General features: G+C 43.6%; 1 protein-coding gene across 2 annotated transcripts in view; it reads right to left on the bottom strand.

Annotated features, from left to right (window-relative positions):
• LOC129859013 (semaphorin-5A-like) overlaps positions 1–21,791 on the bottom strand; it is a 275,583-nt gene that overhangs the window by 169,585 nt on the left and 84,207 nt on the right. For both annotated transcript variants that reach the window (XM_055928309.1, XM_055928308.1), the window contains exons 3-4: positions 10,809–10,908; positions 7,315–7,360 (exon numbers count right to left, since the gene is read on the bottom strand). In XM_055928309.1, the coding sequence (XP_055784284.1) occupies positions 7,315–7,360; positions 10,809–10,908 (146 nt within the window). The remainder of the gene's footprint in view (positions 1–7,314; positions 7,361–10,808; positions 10,909–21,791) is intronic.

Below are 21,791 nucleotides of genomic sequence, written 5' to 3'. Positions count from 1 at the left end.
AGTCCACGTAAGTCCAATGAGCGCTGATGCACGTGAAGGGGAAAGGCAGGTGTGCGTAAATGATGGTGGCAAGAGTGCGTAATGCAGGGAATCCCCATACTTTAATGAAAAGAGCCTCTTTATCCTGGTGAGGGAAATCAACCATTTCCAGGCCCAGGGACATGTACTAGTATGTGGCGACCTAAATGCCAGAACTGGACAAGAACCTGACACTCTCAGCACACAGGGGGACAAACACCTACCTGGAGGAGACAGCATTCCCTCCCCCTAGACACAACTATGACAACATAACCAACAAAAACGGGTCAGAATTCCTGCAGCTTTGTCGCACACTTGGTATGTACATCGTCAATTGTAAGCTTTGAGGGGACTCCCATGGTAGGTACACCTATAGCTCATCTCTTGGCAGTAGTACTGCAGACTACTTTATCACTGACCTCAACCCAGAGTCTCTCAGAGCGTTCACAGTCAGCCCACTGACACCCCTATCAGACCACAACAAAATCACAGTCTACTTGAACAGAGCAAAACTCAATCATGAGGCATCAAAGCCAAAGGAACGGAATAATATTAAGAAATGCTATAGATGGAAGGAAAGTAGTGTGTAAATCTACCAAAAATGAATTAGGCAACAACAAATTCAATCCCTTTTAGACAACTCCCTGGACAAAATATTTCACTGTAAATTGAAGATGTAAACTTGGCAGTTGAAAACTTAAACAGTATTTTTGACATCTCAGCTTCCCTATCAAATGAACAATCCAATATTTTCGGCCCTTTAACAAAGAAAAAATAACAAAAATCAAAAACATATACATGATCAAATACAAGTCTTAGAATCAACTATTAAAGACAGGGACCCACTGGATTCTCCAATTACAATGAATGAACTACAGGACAAAATACAAACCCTCCAACCCAAAAAGGCCTGTGGTGTTGATGGTATCCTCAATGAAATTTTTAAATGTACAGACCACAAATTCCAATTGGCTATATTTAAACTCTTTAACATCATCCTTAGCTCTGGAATATTCCCCAATACTTGGAACCAAGGACTGATCACCCCAATCCACAAAAGAAGAGACAAATTTGACCCCAATACCTACCGTGGGATATGCGTCAAGAGCAACCTTGGGAAAATCCTTTGCAATATCATTAACAGCAGATTTTTACTATTCTCAGTGAAAACAATGTACTGAGCAAATGTCAAATTGGCTTTTTACCAAATTATCGTACGACAGACCACGTATTCACCCTGCACACCCTAATTGACAAACAAACAAACCAAAACAAAGGCAAAGTCTTCTCATGCTTTGCTGATTTCCAAATGTTTTTTTGACTCAATTTACATGAGGGTCTCCTTTACAAATTGATGGAAAGTGGTGTTGGGGGGGAAAAACATACAACATTATCAAATGCATGTACATAAACAACAAGTGTGTGGTTAAAATTGCCATAAAACACACACATTTCTTTCCACAGGGCCGTGGGGGGAGACAGGGATGCAGCTTTAGCCCTACCCTCTTCAACATATATATCAACAACTTGACAACGGCACTAGAACAGTCTGCAGCACCCGGCCTCACCCTGCTAGAATCTGAAGTCAAATGTCTACTGTTTGCTGATGATCTGGTGGTTCTGTCCCCAACCAAGGAGGGCCTACAGCAGCACCTAGATCTTCTGAACAGATTCTGCCAGACCTGGGCCCTGACAGTAAATCTCAGCAAGACCAAAATAATGGTGTTCCAAGAAAGTTCCAGTTGCCAGGATCACAAATACAAATTCCATCTAGACATCCATCTAGACATCGTTGCCCTACAGCACACAAAAAAACGATACATACCTCATCCTAAACATCAGCGCCACATGTAACTTCCACAAAGCTGTGAACGATCTGATGGACAACGCAAGAAGGGCCATAAAATGTGACATACCAAAATGTGACATACCCATTAGGATCTGAATAAAAATACTAGAATCAGTTAATCAACCCATTGCCCTTTATGATTATGAGGTCTGGGGTCAGCTCACAAACCAAGAATTCACAAAATGGGACAAACACCAAGTGTTCCTTGTAGAGCAGAATTGGGCCGATATCCACTAATTATCAAAATTCATAAAAGAGATGTTAAATTCTACAACCACCTAAAAGGAAGTGATTACCAAACTTTCCATAACAAAGCCATCACCTACAGAGAGATGAACCTGGAGAAGAGCCCCCTAAGCAAGCTGGTCCTGGGGCTCTGTCCACGAACACAAACAGACCCCACAGAGCCCCAGGTCAGCAACACAATTAGACCCAACCAAGTCATGAGAAAAGAGGGAGAGAGGGATAGGGGGAGAGGAGGAGAGGGGGAGGGGAGAGGGGGAGAGAGGGGGAGGGGGAGAGTAGAGGGGGAGAGGAGAGGGGGAAAGGAGAGGGGGAGAGGAGAGGAGGAGATAGGGAGAGAAGGAGAGGGGGAGAGTAGAGGGGGAGAGAAGGAGAGGGGTAGAGAAGGAGAGGGGGAGAGGAGAGAAGGAGAGGGGGGAAATTCCAAATATATAAAGCAAAATGGTGAACATTCAATTGCCAAAACAGTAAAAAGGAAAACAGTGAAAACAGGTCCAGTTGTTTGTATGACTTAGTTTTTATTTGATGACTTCATTATTTGTCATTCCTTATTAAAGTCATCATCCCATCTCTGCTCAGGCAGTAGCAGTCAAACAGCCAGACAACCTACTCTGTTCTCCCCATACTGTCCTGTCTGTATTCATCCTATTTTGCTAGCCTGCCTACTAAGCTGTCTTACAAAGTCATTTTACTACTTCTTCAACAACTTTGCTTGTTGCTGTGTTGTGTACATGCCGTCTATCTGTGCGTATCTAACTTAACAGCTGGGAAAAACAGGCGCAATGGTTACCATGTTTTTTGCGCTGAACTTGGTTGAAAATATGCTTAATGAAAACTACAACTCCCAGCATCCCAGTTCTTGACTTCATGTCTCTATTGAATGATTTGATTTATCTGTCAAGAAATGGCGCATTGGGCAAAAAAACTGAACTAAGTGGAATTTAAGTAATTGAACCGAATGGTCAATTAGTTGTTTAATAACCCACCAAAAAGTAAGAACATTTTGGTTAATCGCTCAGCACTACTGAAGTACCACAGGACAGACAGAGGGCATTTAGCTGGCTGGCACAGCAACTGGCACCTCTCTCTGAGTCAGCAAACAACACGCTACCAAGAGGCCCCCAGTTTCATTTTAAGTGATGAAAAGGTTTGTTTAAGGGGAAATTAGAGGGGTTTTAATCAATAACGCTGAAAATATTTTTAGAGGTCTGGTTTATTTTTCGTTCATACAGTACATCGAAGAATGACCTTGGTTGTTTTGACGTGCTCATAAATATTTAGTTTTAATACATTAGGGATTAAGCCTGAGCATGGATCATATCAAATGGTAATTCTACTCGGTCTCTCATTTTATTGCAAAAATCATACAAGGCATAAGCATAGCTCTCAGTACTTATTTTCATCAAAACACACACTTATGTTATTCATGTCAGCACAGTGCAATGATAAATCCTGTTAACCAATGCCAATGGGTATGTACTGTACTAAAGCACTATGGTAGGTGGTAGCTAATCAAATAGGCTTGTGTGGGTGTAGTTTGTATTTCCCAAAGAAGAAGAATTTCTACAGTAAAACTCCTTTCTCTTCTCTACACATCTCAATGTAGAGAAGTACAAAAAGCAGAATATTCTCATAGAGATCTCTCTGTTGTTACTACTACTACTCATAAACTATTTTCCCTTCGCAAATCACCTTCATCAATCGGTAATGCACTTAATAGGAGCTGAGAGGCAACAGCAGGGAGACATCTTTCATAAGAAACACAACGACAGACAAAGCTATATCTTTAAGACATGCCAAGGCTGAAAATCTCACCACAATTAATATCCTGTTTTAAATGACAGAGGAGAGGAGAACGGGGAATGGGCAAAAAGACAAGAGGGGTAAAAGAGTTATAGAGGTGAGGGGGAAAGCAGAAGAGGGCAAAATGAGGAGAGGAGAAGAAAAGTGGGTGAGAATTAGAGGAGAGGAAAGAATAGGCAGTTTGGTCCATGGTCCAGATTACCAAGGTGATGAAATGGGGTGGAAAGGGGCTGGAGGGATCTACACTCTGATTTCGTGGTGCTGGTGGAGTGATGGGTGAGATAAAAAGAGAAGAGGGGTGATTGGATGAGGGGCTGGAGGGATCTACACTCTGATTTAGTGTTGCTAGTGGAGCGATGGGTGAGATAAAAGAAAAGAGGGGTGATTGGATGAGGGGATGGGGGTGGGGAGAGAAGAAGGGATGACATGGAGCATATTTTTTAACCAGCCTTATATCAGTGAGCACCAACTAACGAGTGACTCCCCACGGGTCTCTGCCTTTCTCTATGGGGGGTCCTTACCTTGTGCTGTCTCACTGTCTTTCTCTATGGGGGATCCTTACCTTGTGCTGTCTCTCTGTCTCTCTGTCTTTCTCTATGGGGGGTCCTTACCTTGTGCTGTCTCACTGTCTTTCTCTATGGGGGGTCCTTACCTTGTGCTGTCTCTCTGTCTCTCTGTCTTTCTCTATGGGGGGTCCTTACCTTGTGCTGTCTCTCTGTCTTTCTCTATGGGGGGTCCTTACCTTGTGCTGTCTCTCTGTCTTTCTCTATGGGGGGTCCTTACCTTGTGCTGTCTCTCTGTCTCTCTGTCTTTCTCTATGGGGGGTCCTTACCTTGTGCTGTCTCACTGTCTTTCTCTATGGGGGGTCCTTACCTTGTGCTGTCTCTCTGTCTCTCTGTCTTTCTCTATGGGGGGTCCTTACCTTGTGCTGTCTCTCTGCCTTTCTCTATGGGGGGTCCTTACCTTGTGCTGTCTCTCTGTCTCTCTGCCTTTCTCTATGGGGGGTCCTTACCTTGTGCTGTCTCACTGTCTTTCTCTATGGGGGGTCCTTACCTTGTGCTGTCTCACTGCCTTTCTCTATGGGGGGTCCTTACCTTGTGCTGTCTCTCTGCCTTTCTCTATGGGGGGTCCTTACCTTGTGCTGTCTCACTGCCTTTCTCTATGGGGGGTCCTCACCTTGTGCTGTCTCTCTGTCTCTCTGCCTTTATCTATGGGGGGTCCTTACCTTGTGCTGTCTCTCTGTCTTTCTCTATGGGGGGTCCTTACCTTGTGCAGTCTCTCTGTCTTTCTCTATGGGGGGTCCTTACCTTGTGCTGTCTCACTGCCTTTCTCTATGGGGGGTCCTCACCTTGTGCTGTCTCTCTGTCTCTCTGCCTTTATCTATGGGGGGTCCTTACCTTGTGCTGTCTCTCTGTCTTTCTCTATGGGGGGTCCTTACCTTGTGCAGTCTCTCTGTCTTTCTCTATGGGGGGTCCTTACATTGTGCTGTTTCTCTGTCTTTCTCTATGGGGGGTCCTTACCTTGTGCAGTCTCTCTGTCTTTATCTATGGGGGGTCCTTACCTTGTGCTGTCTCTCTGTCTTTCTCTATGGGGGGTCCTTACATTGTGCTGTTTCTCTGTCTCACTGTCGTTCTCTCATGTCTCTGTATATCACTGTCTCCTATCTCCCATCTCTTATTCCTCTATTCTTCCCTCTCCTTCTTTTCCTTCATGTCTAGTGTTATCTTCCCCTCTCTCTCTCTTTCTCTACCTTGCTCCATCTCCCTTATTCTCCCTCTCGCTCTACAATTATTTCCCCTCTTCCTCTCTCCTTTCCTTCTATTCCCTTCTAAGGGATGCATATAAACCCCTAACATGTCAATGTTTGCTTTGTTAATCACTGGGCTATAAGATGCTTAGCTTCATAGAGGCATGTACTGTACATACAGCCATGGACATGACTACAGAGAAGACTACTGTTAGATGTATAGAGGCATTAGCACTGACTACGATGTCTGGCAGACTCCTCTGATCCAGCTTAGTCTAGTGCTAGTTCTCTCACACCCCACTCTTCTAGAGGACAACTGCATGAAATCTATTGCGCAAATCAAGCCCTTAGGATCTCCTGACACAATAATCATTATCCTGGCTTCACTGACAGCACCTGACATAATGGTGTTGTTATGATGCATATAACAGGGTGACATATTTGAAATGTACCCTGGGTTGTTATTACTGTAACTGCTATGACAGGTGTTGTGTGTTTTGTTTGTGACAGATGTGTATGGGCCCAACTGACGGCTGGCCTGTTCCAGTATTACTGTGTTACTGTATATACACACAGATATATTAAAAAAAATGTATTAAAAAAACAACAACAAAAAAAGAGAGCAGTCTTGTTATACCTGACGCGATGTTCCAACAAACTGACTGTGAGCTAGACATTGAGGGAAAGAGAGAGAAAGGAGGGGGGAGGACTAAAGGGAGGAAAAATGAAGAGAGAGATAATACTAGAAAAAGAAAGAGTCTGAGAAAAGAGAGATGTGAGGAAGTTGGAGGGAGACGAATATGAGAGTTAGAGGGAGATACATAGAAAGGGTGATGAAGAGGGAGAAAGAGAGAGGATAAAGAGATAGAGAAAGAGGGAGGGATAGATTGATAGAGAAAGAGGGAGGGATAGAGATATAGAGGGAGAGATAGATTGAGGGAGAAAGAGGGAGGATAGAGAAAGAGGGAGGGATAGAGAGATAGCGGGAGAGATAGATTGATAGAGAAAGAGGGAGGGATAGATTGATAGAGAAAGAGGGAGGGATAAATTGATAGAGAAAGAGGGAGGGATAGAGAGATAGAGAAAGAGGGATGATAGATTGATAGAGAAAGAGGGAGGGATAGATTGATAGAGAAAAAGGGAGGGATAGATTGATAGAGAAAGAGGGATGGATAGATTGATAGAGAAAGAGGGAGGGATAGATTGATAGAGAAAGAGGGAGGGATAAATTGATAGAGAAAGAGGGAGGGATAGAGAGATAGAGAAAGAGGGATGATAGATTGATAGAGAAAGAGGGAGGGATAGATTGATAGAGAAAGAGGGAGGGATAAATTGATAGAGAAAGAGGGAGGCATAGATTGATATAGAATGAGGGAGGGATAGATTGATAGAGAATGAGGGAGGGATAGATTGATAGAGAAAGAGGGAGGGATAGAGAGATAGAGAAAGAGGGAGGATAGAGAGATAGAGAAAGAGGGAGGGATAGAGAGATAGAGAAAGAGGGAGGGATAGAGAGATGGAGAAAGAGGGAGGAATATAGAGATAGAGAAAGAGGGAGGGATAGAGAGATAGAGAAAGACGGAGGGATAGAGAGATAAAGGGAGAAATACGGGTAGCAATGGATGAGGGACTGGCAACGCTGGTAAAGACTCACCTGAATCAGCGATAGGTCCTCCAGATTGAGTCTGAACAGGTGGTTTCTGAAAGGAAGAGAGACAGGGAGGAGAGATGAAGGTATAATCTTCTCTAAAAAGACACAATGTGAAAAAAGAGAAGTGGACAGGAGACCATTTCCAAAATGATCATTTCCAAATTTTACTTCCATATTTAGGTATTTCCTCTACCTCATCAAACCTTTGATGAATCATAGCTGTCTTTCTGGGTCACTCCAAAGGGCCTGTTCAGATGTAACTACATGCATACGATTTCACTGCCAGTCCGAAACTAGTTACATCTTTGCGGTTTTGAATAGAAACTCAGTCTAAGCTGAACAGAATAAAGATGACATATTTTACAAATGTCCTGGAGATACAGATGTAGTGGTGGAAAAAGTACCCACCTGTCATACTTGAGTAAAAGTATTAATAGAAAATGACTCAAGTAAAAGTGAAAGTCACCCAGTAAAATACTACTTGAGTAATTTTTTTTTAAGTATTTGGATTTAAATATACTTTGTATACAAAAGAAAATGTAATTGCTAAAATATATTTAAGTTTCAAAAGCAAAAGTACAAGCAAAAATTATTTTTTAAATCCTTATTTTAAGCAAAGCAGACAGCACGATTTTCTTGTTTTGTAAATGTACAGATAGCCAGGGGCAGACTGCAACACTCAGACATGATTTACCAACAAAGCATTTGTGTTTAATGAGTCCACCAGATCAGATGCAGTAGGGATGACCGGGGATGTTCTCTGTTTAATGAGTTCACCAGATCAGAGGCAGTAGGGATGACCAGGGATGTTCTCTGTTTAGTGAGTCCACCAGATTAGATGCAGTAGGGATGACCAGGGATGTTCTCTGTTTAGTGAGTCCACCAGATCAGAGGCAGTAGGGATGACCAGGGATGTTCTCTGTTTAATGAGTTCACCAGATCAGAGGCAGTAGGGATGACCAGGGATGTTCTCTGTTTAGTGAGTCCACCAGATCAGAGGCAGTAGGGATGACCAGGGATGTTCTCTGTTTAATGAGTTCACCAGATCAGAGGCAGTGGGGATGACCAGGGATGTTCTCTGTTTAGTGAGTCCACCAGATCAGAGGCAGTAGGGATGACCAGGGATGTTCTCTGTTTAGTGAGTCCACCAGATCAGAGGCAGTAGGGATGACCAGGGATGTTCTCTGTTTAATCAGTCCACCAGATCAGATGCAGTAGGGATGACCAGGGATGTTCTCTGTTTAATGAGTTCACCTGATCAGAGGCAGTAGGGATGACCAGGGATGTTCTCTTTAAGTGCGAGAATTACATACTTTACCTGTCCTGCTAGGCATTCAAAATGTAACGAGTACTTTTGGGTGTCAGGGAAAATGTATGGAGTAAAAAGTGCATTATTTTCTTCAGGAAAGTAAAATAGTCATCAAAAATATAAATAGTAAAGTAAAGTACAGATACCCCACAAAACTACTTCAGTAGTACTTTAGAGTATTATTACTTATGTACTTTACACCACTGCACAGATGTAGGATCAGCTCACTCTTTCCGAAGTCCAACCTCAACCGCTAGTGGAGAAAATGCTCAACTGATCTTGAAACAGTGTCTAGGGGTCACCTCCAGACAAACACATGTCTGAACAGACCATAGGACCTAAGGCTGTGTGAGTGTGCGTGGTTCCACATTCATGTGTGTGTGTGTATGTGTGCGTGTGTGTGTGTGTGTGTGTGTGTGTGTGTGTGTGTGTGTGTGTGTGTGTGTGTGTGTGTGTGTGTGTGTGTGTGTGTGTGTGTGTGTGTGTGTGTGTGTGTGTGTGTGTGTGTGTGTGTGTGTGCGTGTGTGTGTGTGTATCAGAGAGTTCAACGGTGAAACTTCACTTGCATAAGGCTCTTGCCTTAGGCTCTTTTGAATGGTTAAATCTAGATTGTAAGCCAACTAACAAAACTAATTGTCTGGTCTTTCAAACTTTCCACAAAACAGTATAAGATAATGAGTAGTCTGTAGAATGAGTAGGCCTGTTCTGTTACGACCAATGGTTTCAGATTGATTGTATAAGTTCAGCATTCTAGCACAAGACTCATCATCATAGCAGTTTTATTATATTCATATTATTATTTAGCAGAGTGACGTTTAATATTAAGGCTGTTTAATTTATTTTTATTTTATATATATTTTTATTTTGACCCTTTTTTCTCCCCGATTTCGATCTTGTCTCATCGATGCAACTCCACAACGGGATCGGGAGAGGCGAAGGTCGAGTCATGCGTCCTCTGAAACACGATCCTTCAAGCCGTGCTTCTTCGCCTGCTTAACCTGGAAGCCAGCCGTACCAATATGTCAGAGGAAACACCGTTCAACTGACGATCATAGTCAGCCTGCAGGCGCCTGGCCCACCACAAGGAGTCACTAGAGCATGATTGGCCAATTAAACCCTCCCCAAACCCCGACGACGCTGGGCCAGTTGTGTACTGCCCTATGGGATTCCCGATCACGGCCAGTTGTGATATATCCCGCGATTGATCCCAGGTCTGTAGTGATGCAGTGCCTTAGACCGCTGCGCCAATCGGGAACGGATGTTTCTAATCAGTTTTGGCCTTGAATGTCAGAGAATCGATCCTGTCAGTTTCAGTTCAAACTGCAAATTATTCCAGTATAAGTTCCACCTAGCCCAGTATAAGTTCCACCTAGCCCAGGATAAGTTCCACCTAGCCCAGTATAAGTTCCACCTAGCCCAGTATTGCTTGCATGCATGCAGAACACTTTCTTTTTCTATCTATCTTTCTCTCTCTCTCTCTTAAACAGACTCTCTCCTCTTTCCACGTTTACTGAATTATCTTCTTATCTGTCAATCCCTGCAAGTATTCCCAACTCCTCCATTTCTTTGTATCCATCTGCAGTACATTCATTTATTCCCCCAGCTCTGCGTCTCTGTTTTGGTCCTCCACCTCTCTGTTTCCTCAGCTATCTACTAAACTCTGGAGAGAACAGCTTATATTGACAACCAAGGTCATTAGCAGGATTGGGATACAGACACAGACACAGACACACACACACACACACACACACACACACACACACACGCGCACACACACACACACACTTGAGAGTTTATCTAAGCCCAATCTCAGCTGGTCAGAGACCACTTCTGAGAAACGCTGAGCTGAATTAAAGGTGATGTGCTTGACAGAGACAATGAACATCACTGGAGAACAGCTAGAAAATCACTACTCAATCAGAGGATTTTCAAAAGGTGTCATCAATCATGAAAGAGAGGGACAGCAAGAGAAAAAGCCAGAGAGAGAGAGAGAGAGAGAGAGAGAGAGAGAGAGAGAGAGAGAGAGAGAGAGAGAGAGAGAGAGAGAGAGAGAGAGAGAGAGAGAGAGAGAGAGAGAGAGAGAGAGAGAGAGAGAGAGAGAGAGAGAGAGAGAGAGAGAGAGAGAGAGAGAGAGAGAGAGAGAGAGAGAGAGAGAGAGAGAGGGGACGAGGGGGGGGGGTATTAATACCTGGCTCCGACTATCAGTTCATTCTGGCTGGGGTCAAAGGTTAGCTGAGAGTAATCCACCGTGCCCTCAGCCCGGAACCTGTGGATCCACGGCTCCATATCTGCCAATCAAAGTAGAGAAAGATACACATTAGACAATCAAATCGGAGAAAAAAAGAGCAGAACGAAGCAGGTGGATAAAGAGAAATGCTTAGCCAATAGCCACCGCATATAATAAAGAATTGTAGGCCTATATTGTGTTGTCTTTGTGAGTATTGTTTGGTATTGTGATGGTGTCCGATAACACATGTTGTTGGATAAACACTAATGTTGTCTGGTGCTGTTTACGTCTCCTCTCATTCTCTTATAAACCCTAATGTTGTCTGGTGCTGTTTACGTCTCCTCTCTTATAAACACTAATGTTGTCTGGTGCTGTTTACGTCTCCTCTCATTCTCTTATAAACACTAATGTTGTCTGGTGCTGTTTACGTCTCCTCTCTTATAAACACTAATGTTGTCTGGTGCTGTTTACGTCTCCTCTCTTATAGACACTAATGTTGTCTGGTGCTGTTTACGTCTCCTCTCTTATAAACACTAATGTTGTCTGGTGCTGTTTACGTCTCCTCTCTTATAGACACTAATGTTGTCTGGTCCTGTTAACGTCTCCTATTAGAAACACTAATGTTGTCTGGTGCTGTTTATGTCTCCTCTCTTATAAACACTAATGTTGTCTGGTGCTGTTAACGTCTCCTCTCTTATAAACACTAATGTTGTCTGGTCCTGTTTACGTCTCCTCTCTTATAAACACTAATGTTGTCTGGTGCTGTTAACGTCTCCTCTCTTATAAACACTAATGTTGTCTGGTGCTGTTTACGTCTCCTCTCTTATAAACACTAATGTTGTCTGGTGCTGTTTACGTCTCCTCTCTTATAAACACTAATGTTGTCTGGTGCTGTTTACGTCTCCTCTCTTATAGACACTAATGTTGTCTGGTGCTGTTTACGTCTCCTCTCTTATAAACACTAATGTTGTCTGGTGCTGTTAACGTCTCCTCTCTTATAAACACTAATGTTGTCTGGTGCTGTTTACGTCTCCTCTCTTATAAACACTAATGTTGTCTGGTGCTGTTTACGTCTCATCTCTTATAAACACTAATGTTGTCTGGTGCTGTTTACGTCTCCTCTCTTATAAACACTAATGTTGTCTGGTGCTGTTTACGTCTCATCTCTTATAAACACTAATGTTGTCTGGTGCTGTTTACGTCTCATCTCTTAGAAAAGAGGTTCAAACCTGTTAGAATGAAGTTCCTGTTAGAATGAAATTCCTGTTAGAATGAAGTTCCTGGTAGAATGAAATTCCTGTTAGAATGAAGTTCCTGGTAGAATGAAGTTCCTGTTAGAATGAAGATTAAATTAACAAATATAAACAGTTTAGCATGTACTTCTGTTCTGAGAGCCTTACAATGAGCCCTAATGTACCCCATGTCCTGTATGTCTCCAGACAGCTGTAGTATTAAGTGAAGTATGTCAGGTTAAAAGCTTGAGGGTAAAGCAGCACAGTTTCCCACCTGGGCTTTCAACCACATGCCTTACACTCCATTTAGTTCATCATTACTGTAGCTAGAAGTAAAGCATACTGTATATGGTGTCTGTGAGGGACGAGGGTGAGGTTCTGTGTGTGTGTGTGTGTGTGTGTGTGTGTGTGTGTGTGTGTGTGTGTGTGTGTGTGTGTGTGTGTGTGTGTGTGTGTGTGTGTGTGTGTGCGTGTGTGCGTGTGTGCGTGTGTGCGTGTGTGCGTGTGTGCGTGTGTGTGTGTGTGTTCATGCCTGTTTGAATCCAAGATCCTTCTAAAGTGAATCTGAGACAGATGCATCTCATAGTTGCCAATGCCTTAACCTTGCCCCTGACCCCAGAGATAGATTTGCCCCACAGTACAGCACAGTACAGTACAGTAGGGTACAGTACACACACACACACACACACACACACACACACACACACACACACACACACACACACACACACACACACACACACACAAACACACACACACACACACACAACACAAACACATACGGAATACGTCAAACCCCAGATCACCCACAACACGTCTGTCTCCATGGCGCCCGATCCATTAACCCTTGACCAATAGAATCAAAGATCCCTGTCGGATTGCTGGTCAGCTCTCTACCGCCCTGAAACCTGATAGGTGGTGAGTGAATAGTAATGGCCTAGGAGGAAGGTTACCCTAACGCCTGATCTAGGGTCAGATATTGTCCAATCCCCTAATAGTTAATGTAATCATTGGGGATTGGGTAATCTGCTCTCACAATATTGTACTCTAATAATCCTGTTACTAGACACTATTGTACTCTAATAATCATGTTAGTAGACAATATTGTACTCTAATAATCCCGCTACTAGACAATATTGTATTCTAATAATCCTGTTACTAGACAATATCGTACTCTAATAATCCTGTTACTACACAATAGTGTACTCTAGTAATCCTGTTACTACACAATAGTGTACTCTAGTAATCCTGTTACTACACAATAGTGTACTCTAGTAATCCTGTTACTACACAATAGTGTACTCTAGTAATCCTGTTACTACACAATAGTGTACTCTAGTAATCCTGTTACTACACAATAGTGTACTCTAGTAATCCTGTTACTACACAATAGTGTACTCTAGTAATCCTGTTACTACACAATAGTGTACTCTAGTAATCCTGTTACTACACAATAGTGTACTCTAGTAATCCTGTTACTACACAATAGTGTACTCTAGTAATCCTTGTCTGAAACTGCTAGCAATATTTATTGTGTTACATCAAAGTATTTTCAAGTGCTGGTGTTACTGTGGCTCTGGGATTTCAAAACACTTTTCGTGGTAGAGAGTTAAACTATTTACTGTTGCTGATATTAAGTTAAATCCTGATTTGTGTACCGTAGCTGTACATTATCTGAAATTTCAGAGAGCTCTTCTGTAGACCTAACATGTAGACCTAACATGTAGACCTAAGTAGACCAAACATGTAGACCAAACATGTAGACCAAACATGTAGACCTAACATGTAGACCTAACATGTAGACCTAACATGTAGACCAAACATGTAGACCTAAAATGTAGACCTAAGTAGACCTAACATGTAGACCTAACATGTAGACCTAACATGTAGACCTAACATGTAGACCAAACATGTAGACCTAACATGTAGACCTAACATGTAGACCTAACATGTAGACCTAACATGCAGACCTAACATGTAGAACTAACATGTAGACCTAACATGTAGACCTAACATGTAGACCTAACATGTAGACCTAACATGTAGACCTAACATGTAGACCTAACATGTAGACCTAACATGTAGACCTAACATGTAGAACTAACATGTAGACCTAACATTGATGGAGTACAGCTACGATTGGAGTCAAAAACGTTATCTGTCAAAAAATGCAAAACACCTGAAACTAACAGTCTAACCTGAACTGCATCAAACCACCAATCAGCTGTTTACTTCTGTCAAGCTGCGGCTTTCAGCCCAATACAACAGGGACTTACTGACCGTCTGTCTGAGTCACTGCTGGTAGATACCTACTAAAAAATACAGCACTGAATCAACCTCCTTGTCAAACTGTAGGAGTATAGAGCACTACCACATCAACATCACCTAACAGGATGGAATCACTGTTAACGAAGCTGTTTCTCTATTCTTACATTCTTCAGGGTTCTACGTATTAATGAGAATAAGATCAAGTTAAACTGGGAGGAGGAAACGTTAAACTCGCAGACCCAGAGCTAATACATTTTCATTAGCCTTGGTGAAATAAATATCGGAGAGAGAGATCACAACAGAATTCCGCCCTGAGATTGGGCTGCGGGTAATGGCAGGTTCCACTCTAATTCTACAGGGGGGCGGGAGTCTGGGATGCGCCTCTGGTGTCGCCGGCAGGATCATTTCTTTTATCTTGGGGAGGCTCTAGAGCATACAGATGTGACAGCGACACCCTCGAGGGAAACCAAGGCTTCAGTTACCCAGCGTTTCCCCCATAAATCAGCTGTGGTCCCACCAGGGTATAGCCCCACTCAGGTCCTTCAGAGGGGAGAGGGAAGGAGAATGCACAGAGGAGTTTAAGTGGATACAACATTCACAACTGAGGATTTATGTTTTAAGACGAGGCGAAGGGCTCATAAACATTCATAAGCCGCGATAAGCATTCATAAGCCAGAGCTGATGTATTACCCTGGGATATGAGATCTAATGAGAAACAAAAGACTAATGTTAGATGATGACAGGACATTATTTATAAGTTTTGTTTGGGCTGAGAGAGGGGTATGGGTAGAACACTGTTAGAATACTGGGAAGTTGTAGAACACTGAGGAGAACAATATAACTATTTAAAGTAGAACACTGGTAGGATCTATAAAAAAGTGAGTGTTCTTGGTAGAATCACATTGAGTGATTTGGTGGATTACCTCAGGGCTTTAAAATAACCTTGGTGTTTTGTAGGGCTCTAGTGGAGAAGCAATAGCTTTTATTTCGGTAGGAACACGATGTGAACCTCAAATGAACCCTGACCTTCCATCCCCCTTTCCCCTCCTCCCCACTTCCATCCCCCTTTCAACCTCCCACTTCCATCCCCCTCCCACTTCTATCCCCCTTTCCCCCCCTCCCCACGTCTATCCCCCTTTCCCCTCCTACCCATTTCTATCCCCCTTTCCCTCCTACCCATTTCTATCCCCCTTTCTCTCCTCCCCACTTCTATCCCCCTTTCCCCCCCTCCCCATTTCTATCCCCCTTTCCCCCCCTTCCCCCATTTCTATCCCCCTTTCCCCTCCTCCCCACTTCTATCCCCCTTTCTTCTCCTCCCCATTTCTATCCCCCTTTCCCTCCTCCCCACTTCCATCCCCTTTCCCCTCCTCCCCACTTCTATCCCCCTTTCCCCTCCTCCCCACTTCTATCCCCTTTCCCCTCCTCCCCACTTCTATCCCCCTTTCCCTCCTCCCCACTTCCATCCCCTTTCCCCTCCTCCCCACTTCTATCCCCTTTCCCCTCCTCCCCACTTCTATCCCCTTTCCTCTCCTCCCCACTTCTATCCCCTTTCCTCTCCTCCCCACTTCTATCCCCCTTTCCCCTCCTCCCCATTTCCATCCCCCTTTCCCTCCTCCCTACTTCTATCCCCCTTTCCCTCCTCCCCACTTCTATCCCCCTTTCCCTCCTCCCCACTTCTATCCCCCTTTCCTCTCCTCCCCACTTCTATCCCCCTTTCTCTCCTCCCCACTTCCATCCCCTTTCTCCCTCCTACTTCTATCCCCTTTCCCCTCCTCCCCACTTCCATCCCCTTTCCCCGCATCCCCATTTCTATATCCCTTTCCCCTCCTACCCATTTCTATCCCCCTTTCCCTCCTCCCCACTTCTATCCCCCTTTCCCTCCTCCCCACGTCTATCCCCCTTTCCCCTCCCCCCCACTTCTATCCCCCCTTCCCCTCCTCCCCACTAATCCCCTTTCCCCTCCTCCCCACGTCTATCCCCCTTTCCCCTCCCCCCCACTTCTATCCCCCCTTCCCCTCCTCCCCACTAATCCCCTTTCCCCTCCTCCCCACTTCTATCCCCCTTTCCCCTCATCCCCACTTCTATCCCCCTTTCCCCTCCTCCCCACTTCCATCCCCTTTCCCCTCCTCCCCATTCGTATCCCCCTTTCCCTCCTCCCCACTTCTATCCCCCTTTCCCCTCCTCCCCATTTGTATCCCCCTTTCCCTCCTCCCCACTTCCATCCCCCTTTCCCCTCCTCCCCACTTCTATCCCCCTTTCCCCTCCTCCCCATTTGTATCCCCCTTTCCCCCCCCCCACTTCTATCCCCCTTTCCCTCCTCCCCACTTCCATCCCCCTTTCTCTCCTCCTCACTTCTATCCCCCTTTGCCTTTTTTCCTTCTCCATCACTCTTTCCTGGTTGTTGTTCCGAGTTCAGACACACTATGACAAAAATGACAGACTATCTAAATATGCCCCAGCCCAGCTCCAGAGACGAGGGCAGTCTTCAGTCTCAGAGAGCTCAGCCTGTATAAAGAACAACATGACCTAACACAATAGACACATGTGGAACCAAATGGGACTAGAATACCTTATGTCTCTAGGAGTAAATGGGGAGGTAATTGAGGGTTTAAATTGAGTGCCTATATATTACACATAAATGCAGGCTGTCAAGACGTGTCCAACTGGAGAAACTAGGGTGTTTTTGCTGTCCCCTGTTGTAAAACGAAAATATGAAATGGCAACTATTTTGTCAATTTGGATTGAGAATTAAACCTTAATATAAAGTTAAAATAAACACCTGTTCAATGTCAGAATGAAAACTGTCAAAATTAGGTTCAGGTTAATTAACCAACCTGGAGGTGAGGTCGTGTGGTCAGGAGAAACCTTCTGACCATTAGCGATAATATATTATTAGGAACAGGAGGTTTTCCTGACCACATTTCATGATCAGGGCAAACTCCTGGTCCTTGATATTGTAAGAATATAAACACAGAGGTCCATGTTGACCAGAACTGGTGGAACCTTCTGTGTCCTTGATATTGTAAGAATATAAACACAGAGGTCCATGTTGACCAGAACTGGTGGAACCTTCTGTGTCCTTGATATTGTAAGAATATAAACACAGAGGTCCATGTTGACCAGAACTGGTGGAACCTTCTGTGTCCTTGATATTGTAAGAATATAAACACAGAGGTCCATGTTGACCAGAACTGGTGGAACCCTCTGTGTCCTTGATATTGTAAGAATATAAACACAGAGGTTGTTACGGCTGTCCTCGCTGACAGAAGGTGTGGACCAAAACGCAGAGTGGTTAGTGTTCATTCTTTTAATGAAAGTCAACAAAACAATTCAAAATACAAAAACAACCAACGTGACAAAACCGAAACCGTCCTGTGTGGCTACAAAACCTCCACAGGAACAAACACCCACAAAACACAAGTGAAACCCAGGCTGCCTTAGTATGATTCTCAATCAGGGACAACGATAGACACCTGTCTCTGATTGAGAATCATACCTGGCCGAACACCAAAATCCCAACATAGAAATAGAAAACATAGACTGCCCACCCAAAACTCACGCCCTGACCAATAAACACATACAAAACAAGAGAAAACAGGTCAGGAACGTGACAGAGGTCCATGTTGACCAGAACTGGTGGAACCCTCTGTGTCCTTGGTATTGTAAGAATATAAACACAGAGGTCCATGTTGACCAGAACTGGTGGAACCCTCTGTGTCCTTGATATTGTAAGAATATAAACACAGAGGTCCATGCTGACCAGAACTGGTGGAACCTTCTGTGTCCTTGATATTGTAAGAATATAAACACAGAGGTCCATGTTGACCAGAACTGGTGGAACCTTCTGTGTCCTTGATATTGTAAGAATATAAACACAGAGGTCCATGTTGACCAGAACTGGTGGAACCTTCTGTGTCCTTGATATTGTAAGAATATAAACACAGAGGTCCATGTTGACCAGAACTGGTGGAACCCTATGTGTCCTTGCAGGGTTTCCCCTGAAGTGTTATTTTAAGAAGTCAAAACAAGCATAGTTTCCTGCGTCTAAAATGACAGTGGAGCTGAGCAAAGGCCTCAGGTCAGAGGGTGATTCAAACCAGAGAAACCACTACATAGCCGAAAATAAGTGAGCAATAAAATATTTCAATTCAACATGCACTTTACAGCGAAACCCTTGAAGGGAAGAAAAAAATGAATATTTAACAAGATGACGTAATGTCCTCTGTGTGTCACTTAAAGATGCACAATGCAGAAATCACTCTGCCATTTCCTGGTTGTTCAAATTCTAATAGTTCACCTAATTGCAGTTTATGTGACAAAAGAAGCAAGTATAATCTTTGTACCATCTAAACCGCTATGAAATATATTTTACATCGTAAAACATATTGTATTTTCAGCTGTTTGAAGCTGGTGTACAAAACCGAATGGTAAAAGACACACAAAATGAATGGGAAGCACAAAAAAAACGCACATAGAACAGCTCTACCCCTGCTTACACTTGCTTTCAATGAGAAAGACACATCTATAACTCAAGTTTTTATGTGAAATTTGGTCGGGTCGCCCAAAAAGTGACATAGTGCAGCTTGAAGACTTAAAGAAAAACACATGAAGGGGATTTACTACAGGGACAAATGAGAGAGATGTAGTACACAAAGTTAAGGCTACGTGGACTATATTTAATTTCCTGCATTGGGCATTAAAATGCCACATTGTGAGAAGTGTGGTCATAAAGAGAATACATTGATGCTTAAGAATGTAGCCAGTCGGACGCGCAGGGGACTTAGTGGGCTGTAAAAACGATTTGCCATGGACCAATTAAACCGTCTTGGTCTCCAATCGGTGATGTAACAGATAGTTGTAATGAACCTGGTGTGGTAATTTGTTTATGTTCTCTTCAAGATACTCCCTAACCCTAAACCTAACCCTAAGCCTAAACCTAAACCTAACCCTAACCCTAACCCTAAGCCTAAACCTAAACCTAACCCTAAGCTTAAACCTAAACCTTAACCTAAACCTAAACCTAAGCTTAAACCTAAACCTAACCCTAACCCTAACCTTAACCCTAACCCTAACCCTAACCTTCACTCTAACCGTAACCCTTAACCCTGACCCAAACCTAACTCCTAACCCTAAACCTAAATATAACGCTTACCCTAATTCTAACCCTAAACCTAAATATAACGCTTACCCTAATTCTAACCCTAACCCTAATTCTAACCCTAAACCTAACCCCTAAGCTTAAACTAGCCTTTGTCCTCATGGGGATGTGTGGAAATGTCCCCACAAAGGATAATTTTCCTTGTTTTACTGTCCGTGTGGGGACTTTGGGGGATTTTAGGTCTCCACAAGGATAGAAGAACCAACCCACACGCACAAACACACACACTGTAACTCTTTAATGATGTGTTATTCTGTGAGCGGTGTTAAAGGTGAAGGTCAATACACCACTGTTAAAGGGACACGTCCTCTCAGATTCTCCTAGACCAGACCTTGTGTCTGGCATGGTGATGAGATGACTCTTAACTGACTTGTTTAACCGTTGTGTGGGGTGTTCATGTTATTCACCCAATGTTCGCAGGTCTGATGGACCCACAACATTATTGGGTTTTTAAAACAATACAGCTATAACAATTCCCGTAAAAATACTTAATACTTCGATGTTGACTTATATCAATTACAAGCAATATAAACAGCATACATGGTTAATATTTGCCATTTACCTGGTAGATCACATTTAGCGATAAAAGATCTATTCGTTTTTTTTATAAAATGGGATTTTTGTAAACAAAAATCTACTATAATCAAGACATGGGTGGAGAAAAATCATGTTTATCTTGAACAAATATACATGAAACAAGGTTGTAAACAGTATTGATGTTTATTGCTTTGAACTAAACAAATTGGACCGACACATTTTACATACAGTGTTTTATGGAAATGATAAATGAATTAAATGAAGGTCGGTCTACACACCACGAGGGACAGCGTTTTACTGTGTGTGTGTGTGTTGCAAATATATTTCTTGCATTTGATGCACGTGGACTGTGTCTTCTTGTCCTTGTTGGGTCCACACACATCACAGCGCTTCTTTTCCTGTTGCTATCGGCTGCAGTCTAGATTGATGAAAACACTGAGTTCAGGACTTTTACTAACATCTCACTCACATACATAGTTACAGCAGGCCAAGGTGGGAGAGTCAGACACATCTCACTCACTCACATACATGGTTACAGCAGGCCAAGGTGGGAGAGTCAGACACATCTCACTCACTCACATACATAGTTACAGCAGGCCAAGGTGGGAGAGTCAGACACATCTCACTCACTCACATACATAGTTACAGCAGGCCAAGGTAGGAGAGTCAGACACATCTCACTCACTCACATACATAGTTACAGCAGGCCAAGGTGGGAGAGTCAGACACACACACCTGCAACAACGTCACTCACACTTACTTCCTGTATTGGAGTTGTTGGTTCTGTGGGTCGGGCAGATGGGGCACCAGCATCCTCCTCCTGAATCCTCCTCACGATGGCTGTAGATACGTTGGGATACGTTGCCTCCTCTGGATTTAAGGTGTTACCAATGCCTTTCCCAGCTCCTGAAGAAAGAACCGTCTCCTCTGGAGCGTCCCTCTGTTCCAATCTGGGTTCAACGCCATCCAGATGACAAACGCGTTGTACGCCGAGATGTCCAACATGTGATATTCTTCAACAAGTGACCAGCGTAGGGTTCTTCTTTTGCAGCTGTAGCCAGTCACCAGCTTGTCTAAATTGTCCACCCCTCCCTTTGTGGCATTGTAATCCATTATGATTTCTGGTTTTGGATGTTCCCAGCCACAGATTCTCCCATCCCTATGCAGCGTACTCATGAGTACCACATTTCTGCCTTTCTTTGGCACGTAGGACACTAGGGATGTGTCGGCCGTGAACACAAACTTAGAGGAATTGATAGGCCTGTTCCGTGTATTCAACAGCTGAGTTGGGAGCTCTGGCTTGTTTTTTCGTACTGCTCTTACCATCGTCAGCTTCCTCTTGAGGAGTTCACAGCTTGTGTGAAGTAAAAAAGTTATAGCATGTGATGTTGTGGGCACTGAGTCCCTGTGTCACATCCAGGACAACCTGCATCCCTTGGTTCTACTCAGGGGCTCCTCCATCTGGCTTCCCCGTATACACTTGCAAGTTCCAGGCATATGATGAAGCAGCAAAATATTCCATATTTTGCGAGTACAGACGGTATGTACTGCCTGAAAGGGCAGCGGCCCCTAGATGGCATTAGCTGCTCATCAACACTACCATTGGCCCAGGGTTGTAAAACATGGGAGGCGGTCCACCCACTTGTCCTAAACTGACCTGATTGCAGCTAGCTGGTCTCTCTGCCGCCAAGCTGGTCTTGTATTTCGGCTATCTAAGCGGATAATACTGGAAATAATGTGGAAGTTTTC

This window comes from Salvelinus fontinalis, chromosome 7 (assembly GCF_029448725.1).
Source record: "Salvelinus fontinalis isolate EN_2023a chromosome 7, ASM2944872v1, whole genome shotgun sequence".
Taxonomy (NCBI): Eukaryota; Metazoa; Chordata; class Actinopteri; order Salmoniformes; family Salmonidae; genus Salvelinus; species Salvelinus fontinalis.
Note: the sequence above shows the minus strand (reverse complement) of the source record. Positions and strands in the feature narration are given on the sequence as shown.